Source organism: Triplophysa dalaica, chromosome 21, assembly GCF_015846415.1.
Source record: "Triplophysa dalaica isolate WHDGS20190420 chromosome 21, ASM1584641v1, whole genome shotgun sequence".
Taxonomy (NCBI): domain Eukaryota; kingdom Metazoa; phylum Chordata; class Actinopteri; order Cypriniformes; family Nemacheilidae; genus Triplophysa; species Triplophysa dalaica.
This window is the reverse complement of record NC_079562.1, coordinates 3,238,503-3,251,102: the sequence shown is the minus strand read 5'-3', so window position 1 is coordinate 3,251,102 and position 12,600 is coordinate 3,238,503. Positions and strand designations below refer to the sequence as shown.

At 38.0% G+C, this 12,600-nt stretch overlaps 1 protein-coding gene across 3 annotated transcripts in view; it reads right to left on the bottom strand.

The window, feature by feature from the left end:
* The window catches only part of kcnab2a (potassium voltage-gated channel subfamily A regulatory beta subunit 2a), a 77,014-nt gene that overhangs the window by 42,881 nt on the left and 21,533 nt on the right, over window positions 1-12,600 (bottom strand). For 2 of the 3 annotated variants that reach the window (XM_056734183.1, XM_056734182.1), the window contains exons 2-3: window positions 11,358-11,527; window positions 10,239-10,280 (exon numbers count right to left, since the gene is read on the bottom strand). In XM_056734183.1, coding sequence (XP_056590161.1) covers window positions 10,239-10,280; window positions 11,358-11,434 — 119 coding nt within the window. In that variant the 5' untranslated portion in view covers window positions 11,435-11,527. The remainder of the gene's footprint in view (window positions 1-10,238; window positions 10,281-11,357; window positions 11,528-12,600) is intronic. The other variant, XM_056734184.1, reaches the window with a different exon arrangement.

The window sequence follows — 12,600 nt, the reverse complement described above, 5'->3', positions numbered from 1 at the left end:
CACAAGAATTAAAAAATTAATGAATTATCTTTGCTTTGCAGTTACAGTAAAAAGGTCCTATGGACAGTTCAAAATATCCAAAAGGGAAAGGACCAATCCCAATTCAATAAGCAAATGTAAAAAAGCAGACAATCAAAAACAAAATACAAACTTAAACAAGATTTGTATGTTGAAGATGAATTATTGCAGGATATTGCACTGAAGTTGGGCAAAATATTTTATTAAATTAAAGATTTGAAAAGTTACAACAAGAATTTTTAAAGTTCCTTTTAACATAACAGTGAGTGTCTTAAGTACGCAAGTAAATTGCTTTTGTGGGTGAAACTTAATTCTACCGAGTGCTCCTCTAACAGTCGCAAGTGAAGTAGAGGACAGTATGTTCCATGTACAGTATCACCTTTACAAACAACCTTTAGAAGCTCAGGGTCCACACTACTATCTACAGTACATGGATCATGCTTACAATATATAGAACATGTGAAGAAAACATAACTGCTTTTCAATAATAGCACAACCAGGTACTTTAGAATTACTTTTCTATTATTGACAATTTAGCATGCACTAATCCTAATGCTACATACAATACAACACAGTTCAGTCATGGCCTTTGGTCCGAGACAAGAAATAAATACCATGCCTGGGGATTACAATGGCTAATGGCAAACTTAAGTGCATTGCAATCAAAGCCCAGTCTTTAGCACACTGATAAGAGATCTGCCCATGTTAACCTAGTGTGTACTAGTGTTACACAAGCACCATATTGTCTGTCTTAAGAAGACACAAAGTACAGCATGAGAGGCATTCTCTTTCACAGCTTCAGTGTCTATCTTTCCTTCCATCCCTGAATTAGTGATGAGGGTGATCGGCAATGCATGTTTTTGCCTGACCCGGATGCAGCATTTTTTAAAGAACAAGGGAGGACGAAGATACACGGCGAACCGAATTTTGCTGAACATGCTATGTTGAAGAGCAACAGCCGATCAGATTTAAGGTTTAGTTTAGTGATGATGTCAGGGGTAGACTTAAGGCTGGGTATGAAATATTCAATATCAATTTAAAACAAAACATCATCTAATACGACCATATTGTCCTCACGTTTAACAGCTTGAGTATTAAAGAGAGTGAAAACATGGATCAGTTAAAGAGAGAAGCGAAAGTGTCCATGCGATCACAATGTTGACAAACAAAACATTCAACACTGCCAGGTACTACAGCCAAGTTACCCATGAAGAAGCACTAAATATAATTAAAATTCCTATCAATGGTGCTAATTTAGGGCTCAACGCTAAAGATTTTTCCACTGGCCCCACCTAAAAAAGTAATAAATAAATAATATTGTCTAGTTATTTGTTTTTTTGTTATTTTTTACCTATGTAATCTCAATAAATAAGGTAATTATATAAAAACGATTAGCCTAACTGAAATGTCAAATACCGTTGAAGACAACTAACCTGTATTAACATAAATACTTACCTCATTACCTTATCTATTGCATTACTGCATCTATTGCATAACTAACTGCATCTACTCATCTATTGCACTATAACTTCAATAACTGCATTAACTCATCTACTGCACTGTAACCTTAATAACCGCATTAACGCATCTACTGCACTGTTACTTCAATAACTGCATTAACTCATCTACTGCACTGTAACCTTAATAACCGCATTAACGCATCTACTGCACTGTAACCTTAATAACCGCATTAATGCATCTACTGCACATTAACTTCAATAACTGCATTAACGCATCTACTGCACTGTAACTTCAATAACTGCACTAACTCATCCACTGCACTGTAACCTTAATAACCGCATTAACGCATCTACTGCACTGTAACTTCAATAACCGCACTAACTCATCTACTGCACTGTAACCTTAATAACCGCATTAATGCATCTACTGCACATTAACTTCAATAACTGCATTAACGCATCTACTGCACTGTAACTTCAATAACTGCACTAACTCATCTGCTGCACTGTAACTGTATAACTGCATCTTCTCATGTATTGCACTATAACTTCAATAACTGCATTAACTCATGTACTGCACCGTACCTTTAATAACCGCATCAACTCATCTACTGCACTGTAACTTTAATAGCTAATGTCTGTAACTAATGCACACTCAAGTCACTTTTTCAAGGCACTATTGTATAGTCTAGATTGTTATCTGTTCATAACCACCTGTACATTAATGTTCACAGTATATAGCCTTCTGTTTATATTGTTCATAGTACATACCGACTGTCATATTTTCATAGTACATGCCCATTGTATAGTATTTTCCTAATATTGTATTCTGTATTTATTCACACTGTATATCCTGCACTTGCTTATTGCCCTTCTGGTTAGACCTAAACTACATTTCGTTACACTGTACTTGTATATGTGTAATGACAATAAAGTTGAATCTAATATAATCTAATCTAAAAAAGTAGTATGTTCAAAAGCAATTGCACGAGTAAATTTAATAAAGCAAACATACAAATAAATATAATGGGCCTCATTCATGAAACACAAGCAGAATTAATTTTTGTGTAAATCATTTGTAAAGTTCTTCCAATGTTAATTTTCTCATTCATAAAAAGTTCGTATTTTCAAAATGTAAGTTGGTACGAAAATGTAGGCTACACCTGCTCCCCAACACGTGTAAACGGTGCATAAAACATTCAAAATTCTGAAAAAACTGATAACACTGCATTTTGATGCATTGTGCATCATAATGATATTTCTCAAGTTCCTTTGCCCTCTTTTTTATAGGTTTTTACTATGGGTAAGAATGCAGACCTTGTCACTGTCCCATTTAACACAGCTGTCCAATCACAGTGGAGGAGAGGCGGGACAAACAGTACATTGACCAAACATCAGACTTGTACAACACTACAATGGAGAAGTTAATATTGCTGTTATTTTCTATTTTTATATTCATGAATAATCTTCAAAATAAGATACTCGTAACATGTAACCGTCGTGGATGTTCCTAATCATAGCAACCAATGTGTCTCCGGAAAAATGCGCAGTGCATTCAAAGCGCTCTCAAGTGCCATCAGCTGGTTATTTTCAGAAGAGCACCAGGCATTATTTCAGCTGGCTAAAAACGCTTTGGTGGACACAGGTTAATGTATTCATTTTTACTGTTACCATAATTTTTATGCATTTATGCAATATAACATGCCAAACATGAGAATTGAATCCAAAGGATTCCACAGCATTCCTAGATACAAAGTATTTGTGAATACGGTGGAGAGTTTTCGGGAAGATCCGTTTTATGCGCAAATCACTCGTTTATTTACTCATATATGAATTTTCATGACACGTTTCATGAATTAGACCCAAATGAGTGGTTTTCAGGTGTTTCAGTTTGATCTTATAGTAGTTACATTACAGAAATGAAATGTTACCCAAATGTAAAATAAGCCTTTATAGTCTTCAACACATCAATTAAATATAAATTAAACCTTATTAAAGTTATAATGTAATCAGTCAGGAGCAGTGAATGTTTTTTTCTCTTCGTCTTTTGTTGTTTTATGAAAGTTAAAAAAAGAGATGTTTATTAACTGCTGACGCAAAGATGTAATAAACTGTATCACGTGCTTTGTTTCCAAAGAAGACGTGTAAGAGAACTCACTTCAGTATTTTGGGCGTTGTCGGAGATTCTGCTTTCTGGAGAACCTTATCGAGTTCTCTTTTGAGACATTTTGAGAATATGGCAAGGCTATAAACTTGCAAATAATAAACATTCGTGGCGATACACCACTGGGCCGATCGGGCAACTGACAGTTCTCTCAACTGGCCCGAAGGTGTCCCATGCTGGCCCCGGGCCATGGGGCAGTCCTTATTGTCGAGCCCTAAATTTTCATCAAAACCCATTGTTTCGATATAATAGAATAACAACCGCATGCCTTGTAACGTGACTCTCACTCCCAGAACTGACACCAGATCAGATCTTAACGGTCGGCTGAGTGAGTGTTACATCAAAGCGCAACGGGCACGCTGACCGACTGCTGTGTTGATACACAACACCAGACAGCCGAAGACCAGCACATTTCTCCTACCATGCCAGCACCATCCATCCATGCGGTTTTAACTAAAAAACGATGCAAAAATATCACAAGCGTTTTTGTCTGTCCTGCTGTGAGTGTCTGCTGCAAAAACTTATTTTCGTGACGCATAACTCTTGCATTTTCTCCAACAGGGAGCTGACACAGTCCCACCTAAATTTCCTAACCTGGAGCAAAGACACTGAGAATCCAACAATCCAATGATATGGAAGAAAATCTTATCACATGCAGAGAAGCTCTGCTCTACGGACTCAGAGACGGATGTGTCCTTCCTTCATTGTTGAGCAGATATGCCAGCGACCTAGTTGATGAAAATAAACCCCGATCTGCTGGCATGGAGAGGAACAAATGGACTGCAGTAACCGCAGTGGTGCAGAGCTCTGCGTTTTTGGATGTTCTTGTTAAGTATCATTATGTTGAGCTCTATTGCTTTAGCTTTATAGCTTTAGTAGGACGAGAGGGATCATCGTATCAACCTGTGGCTTGAGCTGCATCAATAAAGATCACAAAGTTTTAAAAGACAAATGCACACTCGCAGTTAAGAAAAACACGGAACTTACGAGTGCCAAAGAAGAACAAGACGCAGATCTGGAAAAAACTATCCTAGCCATGGACACTCGGGGTCTTTCCTACCAGCTTCCAATAGCAACATTTATTTCTTACCTGTACTTCATTCCGGTCCGGTACGACACGCATTCCTCCAGTGCCAGGCCATTCATCTTTAGGAAGTCTTCCATGTTCTTGACCTGGGCGGCGACCCTTTGCTCCCTAAGTCGCTGGAGTTCAGCATGGTCCGTTTGCCTCGGAGGGGGTTGATTCAGACCCTGATCCGAGTGATACCGGCTAATGCCGCTCCGTATACTCTCGCTGTAGGTCATGGACAGCATCTTGCCTCCGCTGCTGCTACTACTGCTTTTCCGCACGCCAGCCCCCGCAGGTTTGTGAATCTGCAGGTTTTCGGAGGGGAGAGTGGATTTTCGCCGGCCAACGGTCCCCCCGGCATACCCACCCGCAAACATGATTCAACCCTTTCCCCCACCGCCCCTCTCAAATACACTAATGCTCTCGCACCTGTCTGAATGTGGCACGAGCTATAGATAATGGAACGCACACATTAACATACACACCAAGCACAGGCAGGGAAACTGGGACCAGGACAGAGTCAAAAGCTGGGTTGAGGGATTGCCTTAAATAGCTAGGGTGAGGAGGGAACAAAACAGGTACGGGCTATCAGTGGCAGAGAAGTCAGGCCGTGCGTCTTGTAATCAGAGATTGCTCCGCCCCTTTCCTGACAGATACAATAACACGACTGCAGACTCAGGTGGGTTCAGGCAGGTACTGAAGGTAAACAGAAACACAAGTGGGCAACACACACCGGTCACATGCAAGAAACAACAGGTGGACAAATGTTATAGCACACAAGCCAAACATCTCAATTAGGTTACTATCGTGACAGTACTCTTTTTTTAATGAAGAAACCCAGGATTCATTTAAGAAATTAATTCAAATGCTTTTATTCCCCATTAATTTACAAATTTAAAAACAGTAACAAATACTAAAACACTAAAGTATTGCGGCTTAAAGATATGGATCTATTTATTTATTTTCATTTTAAGTGCATGAATCAAAACTTTTCTGTGAGATAACAACCCTTAAAAAAGCACTTAGAGACATGCATGTTATATCCCAATTGAACACTTTGCATGTTTGTTTGTTTATTTTATTTTTTGTGTTTTTAAAGTTTTACAGTGGGGTATATACAATCCAATTACATAAGTAAGGAACAATTTTAGACGGGCCGTTTAATTTTTAAAAAATGATGCGTGTCGTGTCCTACATTCTTTTTTCTAAGAATTCAATGGATCGGAGTCAATTATTCTGCTTATACAACGGTTACCGCGTTGTCCTGATGTTTGCTGTAAAGACTTTTTAAAGACATTTGTCCTGGGTGCAATGTGCTGATTTTTGATAGGACGCTAATTTAATAGGACTAATTTCTTAAGCACATCAAGCCGTTGCTTGAGCCTGTATGCTGTGATCAGAGAGCGAGCGAGAGGAAGAGAGACAGCACAGTGCATATGCTCATGCGTTTGCTTCATTTAGACAGAAAACCACCTATCGATATTTGTTTTCGTCGTGTTTAACAGCCTGGTCATTTCAGAAAAGCATTTGGAGAGAAAAAACTCATAGCAGCGGTTCTCACAGTACACAACTTGTGGCTGTGTATTTGAATGCTGTTTATCTCTTCCACAGATGTATTTTTGACTATGAGCCAACGATTAAACAAATAAAGCTGTTGGTTTTTAATACAAAAGAAAACAAACAACTGCCATCAAAGAATCAATTAAACTCAAACTAGAGTTTAAAATCATTGTTAAATGCTTATAAGAAAACCAGAATTATACCCGTGAAGAGTATACAGGTGTAAAATAAATGTAGATTGTGGAGGTAAAATAATCTGGATTTGGGTACATTTGATGAGAAATGTTTGAGTTCACATTGAGATCTTTACTAACATTGACCTTTCATTTCAGACTAAAGCCGAGTTTTTGACATTGTTGAGATCTCTTCTAAAACTAACAGGTACCTTTTTGGCTTTTTTTCAAGGAGAAAGATGCAGGAGACTTAAAATTGCTCTCCTTGTAAATGCATTAATGTCTAGGAAAAGTAACTTGATAGATAAAAAGATGAAGATCTGTGATTGTTCTTATGGGTCTGCAGCACCATCATTTTGAGATTATGATCATGTGCGGCAAAAATTAAGTGAGTAATTTTTTTTTAAATGACTGAAAAGTTTTTTTTTTTAAATACTGTGACTTTTGGACCAGTCATTATTTGAGCCAGACACGAACATCTAAAAACACTAAAACTTGAGCAGTGTTTAACTCAAATATGCAGAAGCAATGTGGTGTAATGGCTGCGAATAGCATCTGCCGCCTGATACAGAGACTGCAGTCGGAACGCCTAGCAGTAAAACAACATAGCGACTTAAGTGCTATCCGTGTAAGCGCAATTAACACTGGACATATAACCGATTCTGACATAAAAAAGACATCTGCCTAACAGGTGAATCAGATGCATCAAACTACTATAAAAATGCAGATTTTATTAAATAAATAAAAATATTTTACTTCTTTCTCTTGCAAAACTCCCCACCACCAAGGAAACATGCTCTCATCTTTGTTGCACAGTGTTTTACAGGTCCTGTAGAAGTTTTTTTCTTATCATAAGCGTGAACAGATTCTCTAAATCTCGGCTTAATGGTGTTTTGCAGAAACCACTCAACTACAGCACAGCTTTCTATGATAACACTGCCAACAGCTTCCCTAAAACCCATACATTTTTTAAAAAATAAAATAATTTCATGCATTTTGGTCACTACAGCACTGTTTGAAAAGTACAATCGTAACCACTAAAAGCATGAAAAATGCAAAAGAAATGCCCCTCAAACAAATTCTGCAGCATCCAAATAAGTGGATAATCAAATATCCATGCAGCTCTTGTATGATCCGATTGGAAACAGCACTTTAAAACAGGCCGACTCATGCACGCGAGTGGGCAGTCATACCAAAGACACGCAAGCAGCACAAAACTCACCTTAGGTCTTGGAGGTCGGCTCATGAACAAGACGTATGAATGTCAATCTGCCCTTATAAACACAGCCAGCAATGCAGCGATCCACCCAAACTGGGAGTGTCTTACATGCCAGCATCTAAAGCCATTAGTGGAAATCACATTGCCCTCATCCTCCCCAACCCCCCTCAACCCCGTCCATCACCTCTGCCAGCTCCTCTCTATGAAGAAAATCCATTTATGTCATTCGAGGGGGGAGAAATTTGTTTCTGCTAACCGCAGCAAATAATATCTGGTTTAAATTATTCACAGAAGCTTTTGCGCTAAAAGCTTTTGATTGTTGTTCCATATGAGATAGTACATAAAGGCATTTTAGTGCACTAATGAAGCTTGCACGAGCTTGTGGAGGTTTAGAAAAACAGACAGGCAAACAAAAAGTTTAAGTCAAAATCAACAAATTATTTCACACAACTGGGATGTTGGATGTTTAACAAATCAAAGTCATCATTTGTCATTTATTAATTTTATACTTTAAAATGTTTTTCTAATGGCCTCAATGAAAACAACAAGATTTAGCAGTCAATGAATCAATCTGAAAACCAACAAGATCTTTCCACAATAAATGCCAGTATGAACGCATTACTCCAGACAAAAAAAAAAAACTCTGGTCATGACATTGCGTGACCATTCATTTAATGAGTAACCACAACACATCTTCAACAAAATCAAGCAAGAAATAAAAAAACCCTAAGACACCACAAGAATGACTGAAAAGAGCTAATGTTCATTTCCCATCACTCTCTGTCCGGCCGCCAGTGTCAACATAATGATCGATTCCACATCTTGTGATGTGACTAAAAGACTTTAAACTTAAAGCAGCAGAAATGTGCAAGTCTCTGAAATCAAAATCCAATAGCGTGCTCATTAGGCTCCGAGCTACAGAGTCAGGGGTTTTAAGAGCCCATCAGCACACCAACCGCGTTGTTCAACCCATAAAAATATGATCCCTCATGAAAACAGGAAGAAAAGTGCACTACAGATGCATTCAACAGCCTGATGGATAAAAGCAAACGCTTCATAAAACAAGAGATTATCTTGTACTTCCAGGTGATTGTCTTTCTTACAAAGCATTAGCGAGTAGGATGTTTCACATGAAATGTAAAAAAATCTATTAAATTCAGATGATTCGGGGGCTTGACATATTCATCAACACATTGCTTTGGAACTGTTTGCAAAAATATCACAAAAGCAAAATATTTAAAGATGTACAAAACAAATTTGATCAAAATCAAATTTGCATGACTCTAAATAAAAAATACAAGACAATTTGTTTTCTAATACAGTCTGTAATGGTCAGTAAAGAAAATGTAATTCTCCAAGTGAAGGTAAAGATCTGCTTTAATGAGAGGAAACACCTGCATAAAAATCTTACCAAGCACGAACTGAAGCTCAAGATACCACTTATCATATTAAATCAGGCTGTGAAACTAATACCCGCCACTAGCCAAATGTAATGCGCAGAATAGTTTTGCTTATCTATACAACGTTTTTAATTGACAAATGCCATTTTTTACATGGTTAAAAGCATATTTTTGTAGGAAAACAAGTGTGAATGGCTATTAAATTAAGACCTTAACTAAACTTGATAATAGAGAATTTCACTTTCAAAGCCAGTTTCTGCGTGCCACTGTTCTGTGTGAACGCAAAGAAAAGTTATTGTTTTCTGTGCATTGACGGTACAACAAAGGTCCAGAAGAACTTCCTCTTTTAGTCTTGTAAGACTACACAAATTAGTGAACAAAATACAACCAGCATAACTGCTGTTTCTCAATATGTGTTCTTCAGCGATCTTGTGTCCTCGTGTTCTCCTTTCACGTCGTCAGTCAGTGTCAAAGTACAGTTCTGATACTTAAGAACAAGTGAATTCATTAAAGTACCCGTATGTGTTCTTGACATTAAGGATGCATTGAATGCAAATTTGCGCATTAACCATACACGCTTAATGTCCCATAAGTCATCACGGTGCATATATCCGAGGCTGCCTCGCAAGACCAGTCTCCACAGGCTGTCAATGTATTTTCACTGCTTCCAGTCTTTAATGTTTGTTATGCTTTGAGTTGAACAACAGTTGACACTTTAAATTCTACATGCAGTGAAATAAAATCTAAGTACACTGTGTTACTGAAACACTATTCGGACACACAGCACGTCGCTATATTGTTAATAGCTCTCATCACTGTACAGTGAAAGCTCTACAGTACTGTATGAAAAAAGTTAGCACAACACTAAGTCATTTAGAGACTACATATGAGATGGTTTCAATATAATATCAAGGTAAAAACCTCTTGGTTTTCATTGGTATTATCTCAATTTGTTTATTTATAATTTATCAGCTATTAACTACTACAAGCAAACAGGACTGTAATCACATGTGTTATGGGTATAACACCATTGTATTTTCAACAGTATAACACTGGTATCAGGACAGGTTAAACTAAGAATGAACCCAAGGCGACTCAAGGCGCTTTCCAAAACAGATGAAAACAAGTGCAGTATCAGATGGCCATGGCTTATTAATCAGCAAACAAAGAGGTACCTGTAAAACTGCAGCTGGCGTTTTGGGCTCCCGTACCTCGCACTGAGGGCAGCAGGAGAGAGAAACAGAGAAAGAGGAAGGCTTAGTCTTACATGCGAAAGTGGAAAGATCAGAACGAGGGCAATAAACACAGACGGTGATGTCTTTGGGCTGTGTCACTGCTTGAACATTGATGGAGGAATGTGAGCCCTGAGACGTATATCTGACACTGATGAAGGAGCGAAAAAAAGAGTGAAACGACAAACAGATCTGATGAAGAAAAGATAATGACGCCACAAGTAAAATATGGGTAAAATGTGTTACTAAAATAATGAACTCCACAGGGTAAAAATTGTTAATTGTCTAAAGCAACAACTGAAATTATGCAAAAATGATTAGTTAGTTCAGTGATTTCCCACATTTAAAATTCAGATACTTTAGGCAAAAATACTCAATAATAAACTCTAATAAACTCAATATGTCAATAAACTAACATAGAGGTTGAAATAATCATTGTTTACATCACAATCAAACAAATCTTTGACCAACATAAATACACCGCAGTTCAGCTGATGTCTAATATTCGAGCTGGGAAAAGACTGTCATTGCCACCTGCTGTTCAAAATGGGAAAAAACAGCGGAGGAAAACTAAACTCAAACTAACTTGGATGCACAAATTGACAGAGGATCTTATACACACAAATAAAATATACAAAAAAACAAACAATTGTACAAGAAATAACTTTTTTCAGGTGTTAAGTTCATTTTGCTGTAATATGTCTCTTTAAGACAGATAACATGCCCTGATGACAATTACACTGGTGTATGAGTGTGAAAGTGTATTTGCCAAGTAGCACGTGTTCCTGGATCAACATCCTACTGCATTCATTCAACAGCATTCCCATCAGCCTGATTTTACGGTTTGGTCTGAGGTTAAAGCTAACGCATTTAGATTTAATTTAGGTTTAAGGACTTATTAATTTAAAGCATATGTTTATTGACAGGACTGTGTCCCAACCCCCCCCAAAAAGGAAAGGAAAATCAGGAACACGGATCATCATGAACTGAACACCACAGACTCTAAACAAAGAGGTGATACTTTTCTTTGCTTTGATTAAATGCTTTAAAAAACAGACTGACCTGTAGACCATGCCCGGTGAACCCGTCTGTCTCAAAGAGAGACGGGCGGGCGAGTCTGTGGTCGATTCTGGATACATAGGGAATGGGAGAGTGGGAGGTGTGGACCGGCTGCAAAGGGGTCTCTCTCTTTCCTGTCAATTGACGTGGCTCACTCTCACCTTACAGGACCTCTGAAACACAAATAAATCGGTTGAGGGTTTGAGCAATCATTCAAATATTATGGTGCAGTAACACACAAAAACATCAATGGAGTACTGCAATGCTTCAAAAAGCTGTAGGAATGCACAGACAACACTAGAGGGCGCTTCATCACAATAATACACGGTTACCACATACAGCAAAGGCATTCAATTTTGCAGAGACAAAAATAAAGATAATCCAGCTAAGGTAAGATGCTAAAGTGTGTCCTCAAGTGTGTTATTACCACCTCTGAATGTAGCGTGATGTCAAAACAAATAAAATAGATCTCAACATCAGAATTACAAGTATGTATAGTTCATGGGTATAAAATATTAGACTGGATGCACCCTTAATGTTATTAAGTAATATGACCCAGTTAATATTCACACTCTATTATGCTGCCCTAAATTCGCAACAAGATGTACATACAGGGATTTTAAAGCTGGTAGAAAGTTTATTAATTAGGTGTGAGATGTCACCCGCATCAGTGCACCACACTTTTCATATTCATGCACGGAAATTTTAATTTGCAAATGCGAGTGAGATTCCCCCATCCCTTTCTAGGGTTCTTCTACAGTCTTGTTTCTACGGCATTATACAACAGCATGTACCCATAATGCAGTGCAAAAATATAGCAGCAATGGCCAAGAGAGACAAAAGAAAGCTAATGGTTTTAAAGCAAAGACAAAAAGGGAAAGAGAGGGTTGTGCGTAAGGTAAGAAGAGAGAAAGTCCGTGAAAGAATGAAAAAGAGATGAAGTTAGGTCAAAGAAGTACGATGGCAATTCAAAGAGCCATTTAAGAGCATTTAGTTTTCTCAATCTGCAACGTTTACACCTGAATACTCACTTATGTACATTATTCACACACTATTAAATACTACAACCGGTTACAAAATGCTTTATTTAGTAAAACAAACACTCGGAGGATGCCCGCAAGACCTGCTTCCTCCGCAAAGGGCCAGGGAGGTGGGATGGTAAAATGCAGAGTTTCCGAAATGGAGGAGTTTACTGGTCCCCATGAGGACCCGATAAACACCTTTGCTAATACATTAACACATACAC